The 25,098-nt window shown below is 44.1% G+C and overlaps 2 protein-coding genes across 2 annotated transcripts in view; both read left to right on the top strand.

The window, feature by feature from the left end:
• Positions 1–15,586, top strand: part of LOC142398637 (integrin beta-1-like) — a 31,843-nt gene extending 16,257 nt beyond the window's left edge. Inside the window, exons 5-16 of the mRNA XM_075482715.1 lie at positions 205–375; positions 466–704; positions 792–947; positions 1,944–2,039; positions 2,127–2,216; positions 3,882–4,022; positions 4,159–4,361; positions 4,946–5,184; positions 5,266–5,488; positions 8,143–8,375; positions 9,682–9,848; positions 14,376–15,586. Coding sequence (XP_075338830.1) covers positions 205–375; positions 466–704; positions 792–947; positions 1,944–2,039; positions 2,127–2,216; positions 3,882–4,022; positions 4,159–4,361; positions 4,946–5,184; positions 5,266–5,488; positions 8,143–8,375; positions 9,682–9,848; positions 14,376–14,441 — 2,024 coding nt within the window. The 3' untranslated portion in view covers positions 14,442–15,586. The remainder of the gene's footprint in view (positions 1–204; positions 376–465; positions 705–791; positions 948–1,943; positions 2,040–2,126; positions 2,217–3,881; positions 4,023–4,158; positions 4,362–4,945; positions 5,185–5,265; positions 5,489–8,142; positions 8,376–9,681; positions 9,849–14,375) is intronic.
• A 932-nt stretch (positions 15,587–16,518) lies between these two features.
• LOC142398635 (enhancer of polycomb homolog 1-like) overlaps positions 16,519–25,098 on the top strand; it is a 35,493-nt gene continuing 26,913 nt past the window's right edge. Inside the window, exon 1 of the mRNA XM_075482713.1 lies at positions 16,519–16,847. The gene's annotated coding sequence lies outside the window, so the exon portion shown is untranslated. The remainder of the gene's footprint in view (positions 16,848–25,098) is intronic.

Genomic DNA, 25,098 nt, shown 5'->3' with positions numbered 1-25,098 from the left:
GAGATTTTGACATTTTAAGATGTTATCAAAGTAGAATTCAGTAGAATTTACCACCTTGATTTTATCCGTTGTGTTTTATGTTATTTTATTTAACTTTCTTTGGTTTTATTGTGTTTATTTCACCTTTTGTTTAACCATAACTTCATTAATTAAATTACCACTGACTAAAAATGGGATTTAAAAAAAAAAAAAAAATCTCTTTAGGTGAGCCGCAGATGTTTAAGTTGAAATTCAAGCGTGCTGAGGACTACCCCATCGATCTCTACTACCTTATGGACCTCTCCTTCTCCATGAAAGACGATTTGGAAAACGTGAAGAACCTCGGCACCGACCTCATGAGGGAAATGCAGGGAATCACCTCGGATTTCAGGATCGGTGAGAGGAAAACATCCAGGAAAAGACTAGGAGAGATTTCCTCTGTCCTGTCTGACGTTACATCCTTTCTTCTTTTTTTTCCCCGTTGAGGTTTCGGCTCCTTCGTTGAGAAAACGGTCATGCCCTACATCAGCACCACGCCAGCCAGGCTCCTCAACCCCTGCACGGGCAACCAGAACTGCACCAGCCCCTTCAGCTACAAGAACGTCCTGGAGCTCACCAACAACGGAGACGAGTTCAACCGGCTGGTCAGTCAGCAGCAGATCTCGGGCAACCTGGACTCCCCAGAGGGGGGTTTCGACGCCATCATGCAGGTGGCGGTGTGCGAGGTGAGCGGCCGCTTCTTCGGGAGATTAAACTCCGCCTTCCCGATAAGTGTCGAGCACAAAGTTAATGTTTGTTTGTGTTGATCCCAGAAACAAATCGGCTGGAGGAACGTGACCCGTCTGCTCGTGTTCTCCACCGACGCCGGTTTCCACTTCGCGGGAGACGGCAAACTGGGAGGCATCGTCCTGCCCAATGACGGGAAGTGCCACCTGGAGAACAACATGTACACCATGAGCCACTACTACGTATGTGTTCTTTGTTTACTTAAAGGGATAATCTGGAGTAAAATGCACTTTAGATCAATTTACGGGATGATTGGGAGTACATACGTTGAGTTGACATCAAAATCATGATGTGTTTGAGAATTTCGATTTGACCGTTTTTAGCCAAAAGTCGTTAGCCTGGAAGTGAGAGGGACATATCGTTTCGCCGCTACAAAACGCTATTTTTATACCTCTTCTACAGCTCCAAACAACATAACACATGCGTGGTAGTGAGTAGAGGGTCCCTAAAGCCAAACCGAAGTGTCCCGAGGTCTTCATAGAGTCCAGAATTAATTTAATCAAGCCAGTACCTGCTCTCAATCAGAGCCTCTTCCGTCAACAGGAGGTTACCTCACGCGAGACATCACGTCACGTGAGTCCGTAGTTAATTGCCGAGTGTGGAGTAACTCGCTCTGGAAATTCACAATTTCGTTGCCGTTCTTTTTACAAACATAGTCCAGTATTTCTTTCGAAAGTGAAATGAAGTTGTATGCAACAGCAAAGCCTAGCTTACTAACAGGTTGTCACGTGACGTGATGTCTCGCGTGAGGTAGCCTCCTGTTGACGGAAGAGCTCTGATTGAGAGCAGGTACTGGCTTGATTAATTCATTCTGGACTCTCTATCCGACCACATGAAGACCTCGGGACACTTCGGTTTGGCTTTAGGGACCCTCTACTCACTACCACGTAAGTGTTATGTTATTTGGAGCTGTAGAAGAGGTATAAAAATAGCGTTTTGTAGCGGTGACATGATTTGCCCCCCTCACTTCCAGGCTAACGACTTTTGGCTAAAAACGGTCAAATTGAAATTCTCAAAACACATCCGAATGACATGATTTTGATGTCAACTCAACGTATGTACTCCCAATCATCCCGTAAACTGATCTAAAGTGAATTTTACACCGGATTATTCCTTTAATCTGGGGAGAGTTGACCGAGCGAGCCGTTTTCTGAACATTTCTGTGCTTGCTTCGACAGGACTATCCCTCCATCGCTCATCTGGTTCAGAAACTGAGTGACCACAACATCCAGACGATCTTTGCTATAACTGAGGAGTTCCAGCCCGTTTACAAGGTCCGCCCTCTTTAATGTTCACGTGACACGTCTCCAAGTTAAGCCGCTCGGATCAAACGTGTTGATGGATTTTTGTTTCTCTTACAGGAGCTGAAAAATCTTATTCCCAAGTCGGCCGTCGGCACTCTGTCCTCCAACTCCAGCAACGTGATCAAACTCATCATTGACGCCTACAATGTAAGTCGACCCGGGCGAATAGGTAGAAAGTGCTTGAATTATGATTATGAATCGTTTCCTGCATGAAATGCCTTTCATGACGAGAAGAGTGAGGTCACTGCTGAACCACATCAGTCCTCATCATAAATTTAACACTTTGAAGAGATGAATGTCTACACGATCCTTTGTTTAGTCGACTCAAACAACATTTTTAGCCCTTTGACTTCCACTCAGCCGGTGAAGCGACAGCGGGTTGCTTGTTGGACACAGATAGACGACGACGACGTGGCTTCGTACCCATTAGGGTTGCAATGGGGCCGAAATTTCCCGAGAATGTTTCCATGGGAACTTCGGTTCAGGTTTTGTAAATATTACTCCACACATCGGATCAGATGACAGTCTGCTGATGTCGTATAAAACAGGAAGCGGAAGAAGCAGCATCACATCTGAGGCAGCCAGCACCGAGATAAGCTAGCTAGCTTACATTTAGCATATCTGGTTTACCAGTTAGATCGCTTCTGTATGAAAACATTTAGGCTGTGTTCGAAACCGCATACTACATACTTGCATTCTGCATACTCATCGATCAGACAGTATGCAGAGCGTTTACCCACAATGCATTTCGCTCCTGCCCGCGCAGAAATCAGCCGGCCTGAAGCTGATTTCTCTTAAGCTCTAAACTCTGTAAACTTTAGCAACATTTGAAACATTTTCAGGTGAGAAAGTAGTCGTTTAGATCCCCAACGTGTTGAAAACCTGACAAAATACCGGCTGTTTACAATTTTGTTCCCACGAATTCGGCGCTACTAAAGCTAGCCGCAGTGAGCAACGCACTTCCGGTTATTTTCACAAAATAAAATACTCGTTGCCTTTATCATAGGGAAAGCCATTACGATACAATTGGTGCTTTTGTTTTGAAAACAGGAAGTGAAGCTACCCTCGTTGTAGCTAGCTTGAAACTGCCGTTTTGACAGGAAATGACGATCGACGACGTCACGTTACGTTGCATCTTGGGTAGTTTGATTATGAGTAGTAACCTCATGATGCATACCCAACATTTCAGAGAATCTAGTATGCATCCGGGAACTTCTCGCTTACTCAAACTCGCATACTAACTCAAAAAGTTAGTATGAGTAGTAGGAGTAGTATGTGGTATCGAACACAGCCTGAGATTTAATCGCTGCTCGTTAAACTTTATCTACCTCATGATGTTATCAAAATTTACTTGACTTCATGTCATCTTTAGTTTCATCACATCTGATTGTTTTATGCTACCATATATTTTTGACCAACTATATTTAAGTTCCCTACCTTTTAATTTAGAAAATATTCAGTTTATTCCGTTAATTTCCTTTAAATTCCCGTTAAATCTCATGAAAAGTTTCCAACTTTGAACATTTTTTGCCGCCCTGCTCCCCACATGTCAGGATGAAGTTTGAAGCACCGAACACACTCGCACATTCTTCCTCTTGGCTTTTCATAAGATGTCTGATGGATAAATGAATAAATAAATAAATGCATTTGGGGCTTATTTCAGGTCCTGGTGTTCTTAGTTGTCGAATTGTGTAGGACGACCCTGAAAAATTTCCTAAAAACGCATCTGGAGGAGGTCTTTTACTATCTTAAATCTTAGATAAAATGATCAGCTAAACGAATGCGATTTCTTTTTGTTTTACTTCTCGGCAGTCTTTGTCGTCTGAGGTCATCCTGGATAACGGCAAACTGCCAGAGGGAATCTCTATCTCCTACAAGTCCATCTGTAAGAATAATGTGGTGGGAACAGGGGAGAACGGCAGGAAGTGCTCCAACATCTCCATCGGAGATGAGGTAACGAGGAGCCTTGGACGCTCTGAAGCTGTTGATCAAACACACGACGAGCTGATAATCTTAAATTGTGTGTGACGGTGAGCTTAGAGGCACCTTTTGTTTGTTCACTGACCCTGTAAACTCATCCGGTTCGCAGGTGTTTTTTGAGATTTCCGTCGAGTCCCAGAAGTGTCCTTCGCACGGGAAGCCTGAGGTCATCACGATTAAACCGCTGGGCTTCAATGAGGAGGTGGTGGTGGTTCTGAACTTCATCTGCGACTGTCAGTGCGCCGCAGACGGAAAGGCCAACAGCTTGCTGTGTAACAATGGCAACGGGACCTTCGAGTGTGGCGCCTGCAAGTAAGTGAGGACGATGTGCCACGGGCCGAAATATGTGGGCATGAGTCGGATGTTTGGTGTCCGGCCTCTTATGTCACATTGTTTAGTAGGGGTGTGAAATATAATCGTCATGACGATGCATCGCGATTCTAATTTTCGCGATCTACTGCATCGATTCTTGATGCCAAGTATCGATTTATTTATTTATTTATTTATACTTTTTTTGGGGCTTTTTGTTATTTTAAGTTTTATCAATCCTATGCACTTTTTGTGATGAGTGTGTCCAGTAATATTTGTTTTAATGGCAATACCTCCAAAAGTTGTTTCAATAAATACAGTTATGAATTGATTTGCTTTGAGTTATGTACCAATTGAAGACACTATCCAGATCATACACAGCCAGTCAGCCACTGGTAATGGCTGTATCTTTTTTTTAAGTATGTTCAGTGAAAATATCGCAATGCATCGCAATAATTCAAGGATCGTGATGCATCGTGATTCAAATCGAATCGTGACTTCTTTGCCAATACCCACCCCTATTGTTTAGTGAATAAAAAGTTATTTCTGCATTGACTGAGACGTCTCACCTTTGTGTCGTGCTTCAGGTGTAACGATGGCCGTATCGGCCGGCTCTGCGAGTGCAGCAAAGACGAAGTCCGCACCGAGGACCTGGACGCCAACTGCCGGAAAGACAACGGCACAGATATCTGTAGCAACAACGGTGACTGCGTCTGCGGGACCTGCGAGTGCAAGAAGCGGGATAACCCCGCCGAGGTCTACAGCGGCAAGTACTGCGAGTGCGACAACTTCAACTGCGACCGCTCCAACAACAAGCTGTGCGGAGGTGAGGCCCGAAGGAGGACGCCGGGGTCGAAGCGCGGAGGTGGCGCCGGTTCTGTGCTAACGCTTGTCTCTGCTCCACCAGGACACGGGCGGTGCGAATGCAGGCAATGCATCTGCGACGCCAACTACACGGGCAGCGCCTGCGACTGCTCGCTGGACAGCTCCAGCTGCCTCGCCAAGAACGGGCAGATCTGTAACGGCCGCGGGATCTGCGATTGTGGCACCTGCAAATGTACCGACTCCAAATTCCAAGGCCCGACCTGCGAGCTCTGCCCCACCTGCCCCGGCGTCTGCGCAGAGCACAAGTGAGTCCGAAATTTAAAATAAAATCTGGAGGTTCGGAGGCTGCGTGACACGTTGAGCTGGGAATTCCCATGGGGGGGGGGTGGGGGGTGGGGGGTGGGGGCAGTGAGACGATGACGACGTCTATGCCCGACACCGAAGCTTGTAGAGTGTTAATCCAACATGGCAGCGGACACAACGTTACCGTTCGATGCAGCCTTAGCAAGTGTTTTAAGTAGCTTAGAACGCAAAGAGCAACGTTTGGCGTTGAAAGACTTCATTGCCTTCGTCCTCGTCGAATTTCTGTCGCTCTACATACGTCATCTGGTATAAGTGATACAATTGGCTATGAATCGCGCGCAAAGCAGCATTGGAAGAACCAGACGCCATTTGATAGACATTCGTAGCGCCCAATAAACGGCTCTAGGCATTCGTAAACCACGCCTCAAATACGAGAAAATGCACACCTAGTTCCCAGACCACCATCTCATCGAGATGTGGACGCGTCAGCCAGGCTACTTCAGAGTCAGAAAATGCTTCACATTTTGTATTCATTATAACACTTCCATGACCTGTAACCTTACTGTGGTGGGGGGGGGTTGCGTGCCCCAATGAGTGTGGGAGCTATGTTGCCCGGGGCTTTAAGCCCCTGATAGGGTCACCCAAGGCAAACAGATCCTAGATGAGGGACCAGACAAAGAACAGCTCATAGAAACCCCCTATGATGATAAATAATATTGGACAACGTTTCTCTTTTCCCGGACGTGGGTCACCGGGGCCTCCCCCTTGAGCCAGGTCCAGGGGTGGTGCCCAGCCGGGTCTGTGCCCATGGGGCTCGGTCGGGCACGGCCCGAAGATATGACGTGGGTCCCCCTTCCAACGGGCTCCCCACCCGTGGGAGGGGCCAAGGGGGTCGGGTGCAATGTGAACTGGGCGGCAGCCGAAGGCAGGGACCTTGGCGGTCTGATCCTCGGCTACTGAAGCTGGCTCTTGGGACGTGGAACGTCACCTCTCTGCTGGGAGGTGTTCCGGCTAGATATAGTCGGACTCACTTCGACGCATGGCTTGGGCTCCGGAACCAGCATCCTCGAGAGGGGTTGGACTCTCTTCCACTCTGGAGTTGCCCGCGGTGAGAGGCGTAGAGCAGGTGTGGGCATACTTATTGCCCCCCGGCTGTGCGCCTGTACATTGGGGTTTACCCCGTTGGACGAGAGGGTAGCCTCCCTCCGCCTTAGGGTGGGGGGACGGGTCCTGACTGATGTTTGTGCTTATGCACCGAACGGCAGTTCAGAGTACCCACCCTTTTTGGAGTCCCTGGAGGAGGCACTGGAGAGTGCTCCTCCGGGAGACTCCCTCGTCCTGCTGGGGGACTTCAATGCTCACGTGGGCAATGACAGTGAGACCTGGAGGGGCGTGATTGGGAGGAACGGCCCCCCCGATCTGAATCAGAGTGGTGTTTTGTTGTTGGACTTCTGTGCTCGTCACGGACTGTCCATAACGAACACCATGTTCAGGCATAAGGGGGTCCACATGTGCACCAGGACGCCGCTCGTGAGGCGGTTGCTGAGGCAAACACTCGGGCTTGGGAGGAGTTCGGGGAGGCTATGGAGAATGACTTCCGGACGGCCTCGAGGAGTTTCTGGTCCACCATCCGGCGGCTCGGGGGGGAAGCGGTGCACCGTCAACACCGTGTATGGTGAGGGCGGGGCTCCGCTGACCTCAAATAGGGACGTCGTGAGTCGGTGGGGGGAATACTTCAAGGCCGAGGGCCTCCTCAATCCTACCGACACGCCTTCCGATGAGGAAGCAGAGTTGGGGACCTCGGACGTGGGGCCTCCCATTTCTGGGGCTGAGGTTGCCGAGGTGGTCAAAAAAACTCCTCGGTGGCCCCGGGGGTGGATGAGGTCCGTCCTGAGTTCCTCAAGGCTCTGGATGTTGTGGGGCTGTCTTGGTTGACACGCCTCTGCAGCATCGCGTGGACATCGGGGGCCTCTGGACTGGCAGATCGGGGTGGTGGTCCCCCTCTTTAAAAAAGGGGACCGGAAGGTGTGTTCCAACTAGGATGGAACGGGAATGAGATCCTTCCTCGAGTGGAGGAGTTCAAGTATCTTCACGAGTGAGGGACGAATGGAGCAGGAGATTGACAGGCGGATTTTTAAAAAAATAATTTATTATGATTTTTCATCGATTTGGTTGAAGCATGAACATTATATCCCCATCTGGGAATAATAAAAATAAATAAATAAACAGATAAACATAGAATAAAAATAAATAAACAGATAAACATGGAATAAAACAAACAAAATAATACTAATGTAGATAAATAATAATTGATAAAACTAAATTACATTCCAATAGGGTCCCAGCAGTGCACAAATGGCAGAACTTGTACAGTTAATCACAATTCAAGGTTGTGAGTTTACAGAAAGTCCATATAAGGTCTCCATAAGTGAGCAAAATTCTTTTTCTTTTCTACAATATATGTTAGTCTCTCCAAAGCGAGACAGGACATCAGTTCTTTTGTCCACACTACAATAGAAGGTGTGTCCATACTTTTCCACAATAATGCAATTATCCTCCTGGCTTGTAAGAGTCCAAAGTCAAAGAGCAGTGAGCTGCTGGGACACAACAAGGATGGGGCTGTTTTTAATGATGCGGGCCGTCTGTGTCTCCTCAGGGATTGTGTGCAGTGTCGGGTGTTCCAGGCGGGCGATAAGAAGGACACGTGCGACAGCGACTGCAACTACTTCAAGCTGATCAAGGTGTCCGATCGTGATAAGCTGCCCCAGCCCACAGACCAGAGCTACCCTCTGAGCCACTGCAAGGAGCGGGACGCCAACGACTGCTGGTTCTACTTCACCTACGCCGTCAGGAACGACACCAAGGAGGTCGTTGTGGTGGAGAAGCTGGGTACGCCGGACCAAAAACCAGACAAACTCTCACACAAAACTCTGCTTTCATAGGAAATGTCTCTTTAAACATACCCTGTTTTTTGAGTTTTTAACCCCTTAAAAAAAAAAAAAAAAAAAGCCTAAATGTGTCTTTTGCCCCACGAGGGCAGAAGAGAAAAAGAGGAAGTTTGAGTTTGAGTTTATTTATTTAAAGCAGGGACAATGCATATTAATGAACATATACATGTAAATATGCAACGGCTAATTTCCATTTTTAGTCCCTTCGGCGGATTGATGTCAACAACGTAGGAAAGTAAAATCAATAAAACAACAGTAACAACAATTAGACTAGTTAGCCTTCATGGTCAGTGTGAAAGGAGGGAATAATCACAGAGAGAAAACACAAAAGGACAGAAAAGAAAAGCAAGAACAATGAAGAGTTTAGTGGATCATGAACAGTGGTGTCAAAAGTACACACATTTGTTACTTAAGTAGAAGTATAGATACTGCAGTTTAAAAACACTCTGGTAAAAGTTGAAGTATCTACTTAAACTCTTTACTCAAGTAAAAGTGAAAAAGTATGTGCTCCAAAACATACTTAGAGTATAAAGTAACCTTTTTTAAATTAAAAAAACTCATTAGTTCTACATGTGGCCCAAGACAACAATCATAAAACCATTCCTGTCAAAGACAAAGTCACTCAAGGAGCATGTCCTTTCTCAAACTTTATTGGAATTCAATTACACGTGAGGTAGTATTCAAAAGGTAGGTCGTGAGGTATTCATGTTCGTCCCATCAAAAAAACAAAAAAAGTCTTACTGCCTGAAAAATTCAAAGAAAAAAAGATATTCACACGCACGTTCCCCCCTTTGTCATAGCTGACAGTCAAGACAAAAACGTTATGATTCATCCAATTACACTCGTTCTCACTAGGTGTGGATGGCGCACATGACGTGAAATACATAAACATTAAACTGAAGCCAAGAGTAACGAGGCTGTTTGTTTTGAAAATGTAAGGAATAGAAGTCAGAAGTAGGCAGAAAAATAAGTAATGCAGTAAAGTACAGATAGCTAAAAAGTGTACTTAAGTACAGTAACGAAGTATTTGTACTTCGTTACTGTACACCTCTGATCATGAAACGTATACACCGCACAATATACACGTTTAGGCAGGATTGTGGCAGCAGTGCTGTTCCTCCAGTAGCCAAGTGCTCCAATAATTTGTTCCAGGGAATTTTCTAATTAGAAACGGTGGCTTTTGATTATTCTCATAAAAGAAAGCAACGGGTTTGACCGGATGTTGGCGCCTTTTTTCTCCGTTTCAGAGTGCCCGACGGGCCCCGACATCATCCCCATCGTGGCGGGTGTGGTCGCCGGCATCGTGATGATCGGCCTCGCCCTGCTGCTCATTTGGAAGCTGCTCATGATCATCCACGACCGCCGCGAGTTTGCCAAGTTTGAGAAGGAGAAGATGAACGCCAAGTGGGACACGGTGAGTTCGTTACGCCGCCACAGCAGCCTTTTGTGTGGTTTTACTCTCGAAGGATTGAAGCTGAACGGGAGGATCTCCGGCCCTGACGGCGTCCTCCATCAGCCCCCCGGCTGCATGCAGCTCAGCCTGCTCTCTGCTCTCTGAGGGAGTGGCCTTCGTTCCGGCTGCCGCTGCTGCCACTCACCGTCCGCACGCTCCAACTGCACGACCTTAAAAGGAAATAAAACAGACGGAGGAGGGCTGCTCATCCCATCCAGCCTGCTGCTCATTACTCTGCTCCTGCTTTCCCTCTGAAGGATTCTTGTAGTCTAGGATTCTTTCATTTATCCCAGTTTCCCGGTTGTCTCTCCTTTTCCTGCCTTAAAGGGATAGTTCGCCTCTTTTGACATGAAGCTGTATGACATCCCATATTAGGAACATCATTTCTGAACATCTTCTTACCCCCTGCTGCGTCCTGTGAGCAGAGTTCCAGCCTCGCTTTGGTGTTGATGAAGGTAGTCCGGCTAGTTGGCTGGGGTTTAAAAAATAAAGCGTTTTGCTTCTCAAAACAATATGCGTTCAACAGAGTAATACATTTGCATCACAAAATCGTTCTCCAGGAAAAGTCAGACCTCACAATCGCTCGGCCCTATTTTCTCTCCCTTCGTATCGCTGCCTGCTGCCGCCTGCCGACAGCCGCGCCTGTTACGGTGTTTGCTGCTCGGTCTGCACAGCAGGCAGTGATATGAAGGGAGAGAAAATAGCCGCTTTCGGACAGACCGTTCTAAGAAAGTAGTTATCAGAACTACCCTCCTTGAATTTCGTTCTGATAACTATCCTTCCCCAGCGGAACTGTTTCAGTCTGCATTCGCACATGAGTCGGGACCTGATAGGGACTGATGCGCCGCGCGCAGCCGTCTGCTTCAGTGACGTGTTAGCCGTTAGCCGTTTAGCGCTACATTCAAACACAAAACAAAACGGTAAAAGTAAGGAGAGTAGAAAAAACACCACCAAGAAGCTAATATGGAGAGCGGGGAGGCCACTGTGTTTATGGTCTGCATGATGGTGATATTAATCATGGACAATCACATCAGGCGTCTAATATCGAGGCTGGAAAAGCTCACAGAGAGAGTCAGGAGATACTTTTTCATTTCATGAAGGAAGAAAGGAGAGCAGAGCGCTGCAGACAAATGAGACAAAGTGTAAGTTTAACTTATTAAACACCCGCCTGTTGTGTCTGTGTCTATGAGGAGACATTTCAGCCGTGATAGCATGACATGGGGCGTAGCTACCGACCACCACACACCTCCCTTAGATTAGTTCTATAGAACCATGAAAAGACCCGACCTCAGAGAAGGAGCTAAATAGTTATAGGAACTAAGGGAGAAAGCCCCGAGTTCCTGTATGTCCGAACACGGGAGAAAACGGCCCCGCGGATTAAAAGGTTATTAGAACTGCCAAAGGTTCCTACAGTCCGAAAGCGGCTTATAAGGCCAAGAGATTGTGAGGTCTGACTTTTTCCTGGAGAACCATTTTGTGATGCAAATGTATTACTCTGTTGAACGCATATTGTTTTGAGAAGCAAGACGCTTTATTTTTTAAACCCCAGCCAACTAGCCGGACTACCTTCATCAACGCCAAAACGAGGCTGGAACTCTGCTCACAGGACGCAGCAGGGGGTAAGAAGATGTTCATAAATGATGTTGCTGATATGGGATGTCATACAGCTTCATGTCAAAAGAGGCGAACTGTCCCTTTAATTTATTTCTCATCTGTTCCCCCCCTTCTCTCTTTCTTCTCTTCTTCCTTCATGTTAGCAAGTGAATCCCATTTAATAGTCCCGTGCATGCGTTTCCTCTCTGAGTGTGGTTTTAAGCCAGATATCGCATGTTGTGACGTCAGCATGTGGAAGCACAGGCGTCTGTGTTCTTACTTTTGATTAATAAGTTACTTATTTGGGCTTTATTGGCACGTTTATTCACTGTTCAGCCTCCAGCCTCTTATGATGAACACAGGGAAGCTTTAAATGTGGATGAAGTTCTCTCACAACCCTGCCTGCAAAACTTTTAGGCTGACATATAAACATTTAGTTGATAATGGACCAAAAACAACACACTTATCCACCTTGAGCGAATTGGCCGTGGAGTCAGTAGCAATACAATTCAACCCAGGGGCTAACCATACCATTAGCTAGCACAGATATTATACATTTTGAGATTTCAAAAACAGCGCACCTACCTCTCTCAGCTTCCGTGTTCCACAGGCGTGCGCACAAATCGATCGCCGAAGTCATACACTGTAGTATTCCAAAATTGTCTTTTTGTCCACCAAAAACGACCCTCGGGAACCGAACTACACATTGCCATGTTTGTTATTGTTTCCTATCGAACAGCTGACTCGTTTCAACACCCATTTTCGCCGTGATGTCACGACGTGTCACATGACTGCTGGAAGGAGCGCACCTTCGCCCATTATTCATGTCCAAATGAGAAATCCAAGAAATGATACAGAATTTTGGGTTTTCTTCGGCCTTCAGGGATTTAAAAACCTCAGAGAAAACAGTTAAAACCCGTCGGTTCTTGTCCCTGTTCTTTCATCGTGCTTTTTGTCTCTTGTGCTCCCGTTGGCGGCGGTTTTCTCTCACCTGTCCCAGAAAAAATGTGAATATTGAACACAGCGAGCTTCTATTTTCATTTACCAGGCTGCAGTGTCCGGTTAAAAACATCAGTTTATATCGTTCTCACATTTAAAAGTTAAATAACTGAAGGAAAGCTTTCATTCCCAAATGCTTTCATCAAATTTATATCCGCTCTTTACCTCAAACTCTTGTGCTTACGTCATTAAACTCGTGTTTGAATAAATAAAAACAGTGTTTTTCCATCTTCTAAGTACAATATAAGAAGCTGCGTGGACGCATTTCTAACTGCCAACAGTTACAGAGCTGAAGAGACGATTTATCCCCAAAGGTAATGATTTATGGAACATTTTAACAGCAGTCAGTGGACGCCTTCATTCCTTCAATGAATAATAGGGGTGGGACCATAAGCTTTGGTCACGATTCTTGATAATTGCGATTCGATATAATCAGTAATTGCAATTTTCTTCTCCTTAAAAAAAACAAACAAGTTGAATCTACACTTCTAGAATGAATGTCGTTCCCATAAACGATGGACATCAGTCTGTGTCAGTCAGTCCAGCAGCTGACATTTATTTCAACTGAGACAAAAAGAGGCATCTTTTAAAGTTTACAGTTACAAAATGAATTGAAATGTCCACACAGCACAAATGTGGGCTAGTTTTAACATAACTTAATGTGATGAATTGATGAAGTTTATCTGGACACGGATATGACGTAATATAATCGATAAAGCTTCCCTTGGCATAGCAAATGTGTTTAGCATAAACGGTATTCAGATTACAATTCTGCTGCCATAATGCTGGACAGGACAAGGGTAAAAAAAAAAATATATATATATATATATATATATATATAAATAAAATCAATTCAGGGGAGAAAAATCTATTTTTAAAATCATCCCATAAAAAATCGCGATATGTACCCACCCCTAATGAATAACCATTAAAAGGTTGGATTCTCCAATAATTCACAAGCCTAAAGACGCTTCAAACACTCCTGAGGAAAAAGGAGAAGTTGGACCGCCATACCTTTGTTTGTTTTTTTACCCGCCTTCATCCCTACTTTACGCACCAAACTGCACATTGTTGTGTGTGTTAGCCTCCACATGACGGACTGATTTGTGTCCTTTAACTCTGATTAAATCTCCTGTTAATCTGAGCTTCACATGCCGCCGCATACACAGGACGGAGCTTCTGCTTTTTCTGCCGCTCCGGCGGCGCTCGGCCTCAGGCTGAACCGTGTCCTGGCGGCGTGTATCCCTTCTCCAACCCAGTTTAGACAAAACCACGCAGTACGGAAGCCGCGTAAGCCGACGCGAAGCAGCAGCTATCCATACGCTATCATTGCTCGCCTGCCATCGTAACTTTACTGTGTAAAGCAGTCAGTTTAGTAATGTTTATTTATTGTTGTGACAGTGTTGTTTCGCGTGCTTGACTGGTCACTTCCTGTTTATCTCCTGTCATACCCGAATATTTTAGTAATGTTAATAAATTCTCATGACAGACAGCGTAGTTTGGTGTACTACGCCACTCTGTTAAATATTCTAAGACGCGATTATCTCCCATCATATTTTTTTTATATTCTTGAATTTGTTTTGGGAGGCAATTAAAAGATATTAAAGGCAAGCATTTAAAAGAAACAGACAATAAGTACAGTATACCACAGAAGTAAGTCCAACGTCGACATTTTTTTAACAAAATGAAGTCTTTTCATGAGACAATCCTTAAGAAATTACACTTTGCTACAATGTAAAGTAGTGACTGTGCAGCTTGTATAACAGTGTAAGAGTGTAAATTTGCGGGATACACGTGTCCCGGCGCCCTCCTGAAAGGCTGCTAAACGCCTGACGCTACAGAGTGGCGTTGAGTTGACCTGTGACCCTGACGCTGCTCCTCTTCTGTGTTCCTCAGGGCGAGAATCCGATCTACAAAAGTGCCGTAACGACTGTCGTCAATCCGAGGTACGAGGGCAAGTGATGGAGCGCCGGGCTCGTAGTGTCAACACTGTATGGAGAAGAAACCGGGCCGGGTTGACCACGGGGGGGCGGGTTTTCTACAATAATGCTCACTGTTTGTTGTCGTCAGTACATTTTGCCACTCTTTGTTTGTTTTTACTAACAAACTCTTTGATTTCCTTTTGCATTGTCTGTGTACAGTTTGGATATTTCGTGGGATTTTTTTTTTTTTTTTTTTTTTTTTTTTTTTTGAGAGAATGTGATTTTTGGCTCTTTTTTTTTTGCCACACAACCGGCCGGGTAATAGAAAAACTGTGCCTTTTTGAAAGCATAAGCCATCAGTGTTGGGTGGAGGGTCGAATTGATCGTTTAATATCGAGGAGCTCCTTTCCAAATGATGGCGTCTGCGGCGTTTTGGATGGGAGAAACGAATAAGAAATGAATCTTAAAAAGGTTGATCAAAGGTCCTCGGATTGATCTGCCGTCTGACCAAAGGTGTCGCTGTGTTCGTGATCACGTGAACGGAGTTATTATCTCTGAAATGCAAAGTGTAGCAGCAGTGAAACGTGTACAGAGTGCTTGGGTTCTGTGCAAAGCCATACATGTGCTCTCAGAACGGGGCCGAAGGCCACGCTCTGTTTAATGGGCGACTTAATTCATCTGAACAATCATTTGAAATCTGTCTTTGTTGATATTTTCTTTGGGGTGCCTTTTCTAAATGAAAGGACATCAGTTTACAGTAGAATTACTGTGCGGCTGCAGGATTTACTTGCTTAACTTAAAGCCTCCTCAGGTCCTTAATCGTTTTTAGAAATGCCAAATACATGCAAATCTGCCTTTTGTGTGTGTGTGTGTGTGTTGTTCACTAAACTTTCTTACATTAAATGTTTGGGGTGTTTTTGTTTTTATATATTTGTGGGACATTAACTTGGGAGTAGCCCCAACTTGTTCCTCTATAAGTGATTCAAATTTAAATGAATGCCTTGATCTGATCTGTTGAAAGAATCCGGAGCGGTTGGTGAATGGAGAACCACGTGTACATCTCATAAATTACTGTAAATGAAAAGATCACAACATTGTTTTTAAGTGCCTTTTTTCTCTCATATTTCACCAACACATTTCTGTTTTCTGAAATTATTTATTGAATAAACTTTCAAAAACATTTTACCCCGACATGGTTAAAGCGTCATTGTGCTTTTACTTTTATTTGCCTTGAATTTTCCTTTTTTCTTTTAATGGGATGTGAACAAATGACTTGCCAGGTCATTGATTAATACTTCATGGATTATCCTGGCAAGTGGAGGCACTGGAAAGTAAACTTGCAAAAGAGAGATCAACAGTTTTTAAACCACATATCCTCCATGTTAACAGTTTTATGTCTGTTGTGTGAAGCTTTTTGTTTTAAAACAGACATTTAAGCTCAATTTAGTGTTTGTTAGTCCTGTTTTGACCATTTTTCTTACTCAAAATGTGTAAAATGAGAGTATTAAATAGCAGTGCTTATTCATTTTTGACCAATTAAAAGAAAATATGGAAAGAAATGCTTTTGGTTCCTTGATTTTATGTGAATTTTGAGTTAACTGGACTTGCTACGAGTGACACGGTAGTTTTTGCTGCGTTTTAAACGGTTTCAACGGGAATATTAATGCTGTGTAAAACAAAATAAAAGGTCGGTATAAGAAGATAACACTCTAAAAGGGTCAAATTTGTTTCACAAGGTGTTTGAAGGAAGCAAAACGCAATAGGACGGAATACTGTAAAAGGTATTGAGCTACATTTGCTCGAACAGCCCCACATTTACAGTGAATCACTACAACTGGAAAAAAAGCTAACGTTTAGCTGTAAAGCTAAAGCTAACGTTTGGCTGTAAGCTAAAGCCAACGTTTGGCTGTAAGCTAAAGCCAACGTTTAGCTGTAAATCTAAAGCTAACGTTGGCTGTACGCTAAAGCTAACCGTGACCGTTGCCAGCCAATCACGTTTCGTCCCATCTCCTGTAGAGCGTGACGCCACGAGCCTAAGACTCTCCGCAGGTGATTGGTGGTCGCTGCTGTCCAATCGGAGGGCGTCTTTTACAGCAAAGTTGTTAACCCCCAACAGTAGCACTTTGGTTTCCACCTCTCTAGTTTCAGCCTGCATTACATCGACAGGGAAAATACGGAGTTTTCACCGATCGAAATCCGCTGTTTGACGGGGTGGACGTACACCAGACAGCCGGCTGACCGTCTGCGGTTTATTATGAAACCAACTGGAACAAGTAGCCGAGGCTAAACGTTTGTTATAGTTGGCTCCCTCTGTGGCGGAGCTGCGTCGTGTTGCCTGTCGTCTTTTTCCCATTTTTTTTTTTTTTTTTTTTAAACTTCTGACTTGCAGAAAATGTTGTCCATCTGTCTTGAAAGCCCATTCTTCGTGTACCAAACCATCGACTTGGTGAGTATTTTTATTTTCCTGTTATGGTTTCAACTTGAATCGATGGTCGCCACCACAAAAAAAAAAGAAGAAGAAAAAAAAGAAAAGGCCCATCGTGATTAGTCTTTTCTGGCATCAGATGATTTCATACACGCAATCAAATTCCTGGCTTGGTCAGCTGGATACAATTCAGCTCGGAAAACCCACAAGTTTCCTGCTCACTTTATCAGCTCCAGTGATATGACGGGGTTTGGACGATGGAAATGATGTTTCACTCTTTAAAACAAAAATCTTATTCACGAGTTGTCACATTAATGGGGGGGATAAAGATGTCGGAAACCCTAAAATGGGGGATTTTCTCTTTTTTTTGAGGAGGAGGAAAACGTCAATAAAAGGCGGTGAGATGGAGCCAGCTAGAGGCTCGCGGTTATTTTAACACGATTTCTTATTAGGAGTTTTCATCATCTCGGTTGGAAATGTACCATTGAGGGGGGGGTCAAATGCTTTGGGTGTGTGTGGCTAAACAGTGCCAGGCTGCTCCTGTGGTCTGCCAGGGAACTGCTTGGCCTGGCCTGGCCTGGCCTGGCCTGGCCTGCACGGGTCTGGATCAGATAGATCGATAGATAGATGGATACTTTATTAATCCCGAGGGACATTTAAGGATCCAGTAGCTTATATAGACAGACACAGAATACAAAATGCAACACAACACATCACAGATCACAGTTCACACACACAAAACGAACGAACGAATGAACAAAACTGTGCAGGAAGAGGAGTGGGATGCTTGTGCTGAATGTGCGGATAGTGCAAAAACAAAGTGAGCAGTGCAAATGGGAGAGTGCATGATGATAGAGTCTGTGCAAATGGCTAATATCACACCCTGCGTCTCTCGTATGTCCCTTTTTCATTATCTAATCTGCACAACCACCCACCCTGGGGGAAGATCATGAAGTCTGTGGAGATGAAGGGCGGATTAGAGCTGCCTTTTTGGTGGCTGTAACCCCCCCCCCTTTTATAATTCTCAGTTTAGAAAAGGAAAAAAAAGCCTCCTGTCATCCAGGTGAACAGCACAATAAATCGGGTTTCTCGTGCTTTCCCGTGGTGGTCTGAACTCTTTTGCCTTTGTGGGACAAACCCCTCCCACATGGCACTTTTGTGTGTTTTAGCTGGAAGTGTCAGAGGTGTAGGAGTTGTGTTTTTGTGTCTCCTAAGCAAACATGTCAAGGTCATAAATGTGCAAAAAAAAAACATATTTTTGCCAAAATCTCCGGAATAGCCAGTCAGATCTTAGATCTTCCAATTAAAGTAAAGTTTTAAGCTTTTTATGTATAAATCAGATTAATAACAGAGTATTTAAAGTGTATGTGCCGCCAACCACAAGGTTGAACAGATAAAAGGTCAAAGAAGAGGATGGTAAAATGGGAAAACATTGGAAAAATCACTTAAAAACTACAAGAGTATTGATTTAAAAACCAATAGATTAAAAGCAGGCATACATTCAGATGATTTAAAAGTATTTTCTTATAAAGAAGACACGGGATCAGTCAACCCTGAGGATGTTCATTCAGCTTCTTTTTTTTTTTTTTTTAGGTTAAAAGAAATGTAGATAAAACATTTTTATTTAATGGCTGAACAATCTTGTCTTTGATAAAACTGTAGATTTCTTTTTGCTTTCTTTCAGGTAAAGTAGGAGGAGGGGAAAAAAACGAGTTGATGCTTGGGTTTTAGCTTAATCTGGCTTTAATGGCGTCACCGATGGAGAACGTGATCTTAATCCGGTCCCGACTTTCTTACGCTGCAGTTGGCGGATCCAATTTGCAGGATGGAGCCTCGTCGTGGATCATTTTTGTTTGAATTTCAATCGGATAGAGGTTGAACGCTCTCTGCTCCGTGGAAAGATCCGTCATCATCTCGCAAACCTGTTTTTTGATTGTTGGAATGATTAAAGTGTCCAAAAGGTCAGAGTCCACCTGTACGTTTACTGTGGAGGGAATGGCTGCCATCTCCCCTCGACACCAACCCCGAATTATCAATGTTTCATCGCAGCTGAACCAAACTGCAGTTCGAGCATCATCTCCTTGTCTAATGCGGGCGATTCATCCCTGAATCTCACCTTCATCCAACCATCCACAGTCCTTGTTTGCGTCTCTTTAGGCGGTTAGTGACGGTTTACGTTCGGCTTCTCTGGATATAAATCCCATTTCCTTCACCTGGTACGGCCACAAACCATTCCAGCCTTCTCATTTTGTTTGTACTTTGACACAGCTGACTGGGAACAAGCAACATCTTTTGTCACACTTCATGTTGAATTACCATCTTGAAGGAGCTTTATAATCCATCCCATTGTTCCCACTGACGGCTCTCTTATTGGAGCCGTGTTTCCTGTCAATCATCCGGCTCATTAAGCGCTGCAAAACTCTCTTAACTGCAGCTCATTTGCTTATTCAGACTCGTTTTACAAATGCAAATTACAAGGGGATCTCATCTCTTTTTTTCTCCCTCTACTTAATCTATAAACATTTTTATTAACCTGTTCTTTATGCATGTTTTCATTAGATAAAATAATTTTGTGTCATATTGTTGAACGAGCATCTACCAAGTGTGATGACTAGGCAGGTTACAGTCTAAACTTTAAATAAAACATGTCCGCACATGGTCAGATTTAACTTAATTTTAGTCGACTGTCTCTGGAGGCATTCTGGTGCTTTGTTGTTCGCCGTAATCCTCATAAATTAATTCATCGAGACAAACATAAAGCTCTAACATCTGAGTGGGCTTTGGTTGCCTGTGTGGACAAAAAGGGAACATCTGGATATGAAATAACCAGCAACAACCGTTTAGCTTTTGCCAAAAATAAACTATAATGTTGGGAGTATTAATGAAGGAAAATAAGAAATATCCGGGGATTATGTAATCTGTAGTTAATCTGGGAAGAAATGTCTTAAACTTCTTCCTCCTTCGTCTCCGTTTTGCTCCCGCCCGACACCTGTGACGGCTCCTCTTCAGCTCGTCCGGGTTTGGGGTTCGGAAAGCTCGACCAGCAGCTGGTCCCACATGTCAGCTTCCCCGTTTTCATGGTAAATTGTGTTAAAAGATGCCAAGAGAAACTATTTCAGCAGCGAAGCATCCAAACCAGTGTAGAAAAATGAAGAAGGACAAAAGACGCGATGCAGCCAGAGTTGTTGATCTCTGGCAGGAAGTCGTGGACGCTGAAGGCTCTGATGGGTTACACCAACGCTCTCAGCCAGGAGAAGATTTCATCAGGTGGCCTCCAACTTTCCTCAGGCGTTTCGACCCTGAACCACAACGCCCTTCCCAGTACTGTAAAGGCCCTCCAGGGAATAGCCAGGCTTGCCACCCTTTGTCCCTGCATTGCTGGACCGGGTCCTGGTATTATTTCCAGGTCTTACGTTCTGAGGCCTCGATACGTCCATCTTACCAAGGCACCGTTAATTCAATCGGGTTGATCCTCTTGGCCTCCTCAGACCGTACGACTGCGTCGGGTCTCACGGTGCGTTCAGACCGGAATGTTTCGGGCGACGTGATTACATACAAAGTCAATGCAAAGACGCGAATAGACACGGATTCGAGCCGGCGGCGCGACTGAGGTGAATACCACCGCGCGAATGACAAGATGCGAATTCGCGAGAGTTCAGAAAATCCAACTTTGGCGAAATATTCGCGTCACGACAGCGTTGAGATTAGGGGTGCAACGGATCAAGAAACTCACGGTTCGAAAAAAAACAAAACAAGACTAGACAAATAAACTAATTTTGTCTTTTTGTTTATCCACCAACCTCTTTCCTTCTTCATTAAATTTGACAGGGAAGCCAAAATGCTCCCAAACAGGGGATTTAAAGGACGTGGGGCGTTCCTCCGCTCGCCATGACCACGCTGTGTTGCAGGTTAGGGGTTTTCTTCATGTTAGCTATCGCTATGTCAGCTACGTGTTATGTCTGTGTGGTAACCTAGGCGACAGGTTTGTGTCAGGTTGGTTTGTGACGTAGCACTAGTCAGAGTGGTGTAAAAAGAGAGTGGCGACACTCCCATAGACTTCTATTGAAAGAAAGGAATGCGGAAGTCACGTGGGTCACGGAGACGCCACAGTTCCAAACAACGGACGCAGCTCCGTTAACCTCAATTGCTCGTCAAGAACAATTACTGGTAAGTTAATAAAATAACAGCATTTTAAACGTTTTTTTACATTTTTAAGCATTATCTATCAGAAGTATACTCTTAGACATCGTTATTTTTATATTTGGTTAGCATGAAATGTCGATGTTGATGTTAAAAATGGAATGGATTTAGGGACCTAGCTTAAAGCTTGGTAACGGAGGCTAACGTGAGGTAATTAACGTGATCATTTCACTAAAGTCCGTTAACTTTTTATTGTCAGGTGACATTGTGTAAAGTTGTTTTGATTGTTAGGTTTTAAAACATTACCAAAATACTATATATTTAATACATTTTTGGTATTTCTGACGTATTTTCTCCGGTAAATTGATTAAATTACTACATTTTTGGCATAGTGAGGCATTAGCTGACTGTTCTTTAATTAAGTAAGTTTTTTTCAGCATGACTTTGCAGCTGTGATAATAAATTTATTAATTTCTCTGTTGTTGTCAGGGAGGTCAGCAGATGTGGTGCTCGCTGCTGCCATGGATCAACCCTTAGGACTTCAGAACTTTTCTACAATGTCCAAACCCTTGAATTTGATCAAATACAGTTCATTGTTGCAGATTAATCTACCCAACAGTAGAGATAGCAGTAAAATAACTTCTTTATTAAGGCTTGTTTTACATGTTCTATGATGACATTTTATAATAAAATGTTTGGTTTAAATCTGTTTTGTTTATTTTTTTCACAACTGACACATTTATTTTGTCATTAATATGGTTTTAACCAGAAAAAAAGTTAAATTCATATTTTAATCCATCCATTCATTATACCCGCTGAATCCGTCGATCGGGTCGCGGGAGGGGGGGGGCTCATTGTCCATCTGACACCAGAGAGAACAGACAGACTGAATGACATCTTCTACAGATAGAGTGTTTGGGACAACAGGAGTAAATCCTGGGAACAGACAGTAACATCATGCTCTGTTGAAGGATGTAGATCTGAAGGTAAGCTGGACCACTGGCATGATTCAGTATAAAGGAGGACGAGGTAGCTGCCCCCTGCTAGCATGCAGGGGTACCCTCTACGATTTAAAATGGTGATAAATGTGTCTCTGTGCTCCAAAAAAGAAAAACGTTGATTAAAATACATAGTCGGTGAAGTGATCAATGCACATTATGGGTCAATATTTACCGAAAATTGCGTCGTAAATGTTAAAGTTATCGTTTTTGTGCTCCGTCCCGCTAAAACCCGTTCAAACTGACTGACAGCGCTGTGATGTTTGGAACTCCGGAGGCTCACATGAACCACGTGACAGCCCTAGCGGCGACTTCAAAGCGTGTCGCAACTCTGTATTACTCTATAGCTCTGGCACTAGTATAACGGCTAGAGGTGCACGGAATATTCGGCAACCGAAAATATTCGGCCGAAAACACAAAAAAAAAACACATTCGGCTTTCGGCCGAAAGCCAAATGAGTGGCCGAATCGGAGGCCGAATAGTGGTGACGCAAAATTATCCACTTCCAGACGGCGGAGTCGACAGAACCAAAGTCATCTGTGAACTCTGCCAATATGCCGCCCATTGATTCAATGCGAGACTCCGGTTCTTTTCACAGATGTTTAATAACGCCACATCAACACCGTATAACTAAATGTTCAAGTAAACAAGTAAACAAAATAAAATACAACATTAGTTGTTGTAATCATTAAAGAAATAGCATTCTTAGCATTGTCGCTGGTACCAATAAATAATCAAAGTAATACTGGCCACTTTAGCTGCTTCTCAACCAACGGCAGAGTCATTCCCCAGAGGCAATCTTCACGGTCAAAACTAGGATTCTTTAACTTCCACTTCTCCTCTGCATCACATTCACACAGTTACAGCAAACACCACCAAGCATGGAGTAATAAAATAAAAATAAACTAGCAGCTAACATCACGCTACAGGTGCTCCTCGGTCTCTGTGTGAAGCTCTCGGAGCTAACCGGCGCTACTTCCTGTTTGACTTGTTTCCACGTAAAAGCATGCATTTCAAAATAAATTAAAAATAAAAACTCCTGCATTTACAGCCAAGTTGAATTGTTTTCTCACCGTAGTAGTTTCAGTCTAAAATATCACTTAAAGGCAAAACACCCAAACTACAAAAAATGCTGCCACTGTTCCTGAAGGAGCAGGCTAGGACACTCAGATAATTTGTTATATTGCATGTTTTTACATTTTTGTGTTGGAACTCAACGCTTTTATAATATGTTGTATTTTTTGTTGTATGAAATGAATGAAAAAAAAAAACAGAATGAATTGAAAATGGGAATTAATGAAACTTATCTCTAGTTATTAGTTATAGTTATTAGTAATAACTTTAGAAGATTTCAAATAAACATTTATTTTCTTTGAAAAACATGTCTAAACATTTATTGTAAGGCGTAGATTTAAGCAATATTTAAAAATGGTGAGAAATCTAACTTTTGATAACTGAACTGTAATATTCGGTTTCGGTATTCGGCCAAGTGATTATTTTTCGGTTTCGGCCACAAATTTTCATTTCGGTGCACCTCTAATAACGGCTGTGTGAGGACTGAACATGCGCACAATTTTTTTTTTTTCATAAATCAATCCGCGGATCGTGTGTGTGCCGAACCGAAATAATTGATCCGAACGGATCAATGATGATCCGTTGCACTACTAGTTGAGATTCTGGACGACAGTGACGTGGAGACAGATGGACAGGCGCTCCGCAGCAGAAATGGAGTCGTGTCTGGGTCAGTGACACTCAGCTCGGAGAATTTCACCGCCTTCTCCAGGATTTGCGTCTAGCGCCTGTAGTTGGTGTCCTGCCGAGAGATCACGGCACCGATCCTCCCGAGCAGGTCATCAAACTGGGTCCTGGTGAGCCTGAAATACCGCTGGAAGCGGCCGTCATCCAGACGCAACTCCTGAAGAAGGCGGTGAAATTCTCCGAGCTGAATGCACCACCGGATGATGTCACTGACCCAGACACGACGGCGTGTGCGTTTCCGTCGAATCTGGGACTGCCACAGCAGGTACAAGGACGCCGTGGTACTTATGTCGGCCATGGTTGATGAGAGAATGAAATGGATAGCCCCTTAAGCGAAAATTCGCTCGTTGTTTACTCGCGCGAATAAGGCGAGTAAATTCAACTACACCCGCGGCAAAACTCGCGCGAGTAACGCTGTGCGTCCGGTCTGAACGCACCGTCGGAGAGGTTTGGACAACCTGGGGAAAACGTAAAGTCCTCGGATCATGATTGATGAGTTGTTGGATTACATTTTTCACTATGATCTGTATTATTCTTTCTATAGCGCCAACAAATTCACAGTCAGGTCAGCACATTAGCATGCTAACATTTACCAACAGTAACCTGTCTGTTATTGTGAAGAGGGAACCGAGTCGGACTGGTTCGTCTTTGTTCCAGGCTACTCCTTAGAGACGGGGTGAAGAGCTCAAATCTTGTGATTTCAGTCGGTTCCGGAGGTTCGGGCATCTGGTTTAGGATACCTCCTGATCGCCTTCTTTTGGAGTTTTTGTTTGGGTACGTCCAACTGGGAGGCAGACCCACGACTTCCTGGAGGGATTAAATATTCCATCTGGCCCGGGGGAGGCCTGGGTTTCCCTCCGGGACCTGTTGCCTCCTCAGCCCGACCTCGGATATGTGGAAGGGGATGGATAGAATGACTTACATTTACTTATTCGTAAATATGACTTCCTCTTCATCGACTGGCTCTGTCACAAGAAAGCAAAAGTAATGTGTGCCTCATTTATTTAAGACAGGGGTCTTCAATGTTTTTCAGGCCAGGGACCCCCAAACTGATGGAGAGTTGGAGCAGGGACCCCCTACTATTTATAAGGCATACAATTGTGTTTTATATTTAACGGGGGCCTAGTGCCGTGTGTAAACGTAGCTACTCTGTTATTGTACATTCAACACTGAGCTATTCAAATAATCCACAGATTTTAACTTTAAACATGCATGTAGATGGGACAATGAATCCTCAAACCATCTGTGGATGGAACATGTTTGCACACAATTTGTGTGAAAAAACTGTTTGAAGAAAAAAAAAATGTAAAATCGTCTAATCAACCAAAGATTTTGCGACCCCCCCCCCCCTCCTGCAGTAATCTAAAGCTTTTTTT

The sequence above is a fragment of the Odontesthes bonariensis genome, chromosome 14 (assembly GCF_027942865.1).
Source record: "Odontesthes bonariensis isolate fOdoBon6 chromosome 14, fOdoBon6.hap1, whole genome shotgun sequence".
In the NCBI taxonomy this organism is placed as follows: Eukaryota; Metazoa; Chordata; class Actinopteri; order Atheriniformes; family Atherinopsidae; genus Odontesthes; species Odontesthes bonariensis.
The sequence above is the reverse complement of the archived record's forward strand: the minus strand, read 5'-3'. Positions and strand labels throughout refer to the sequence as shown.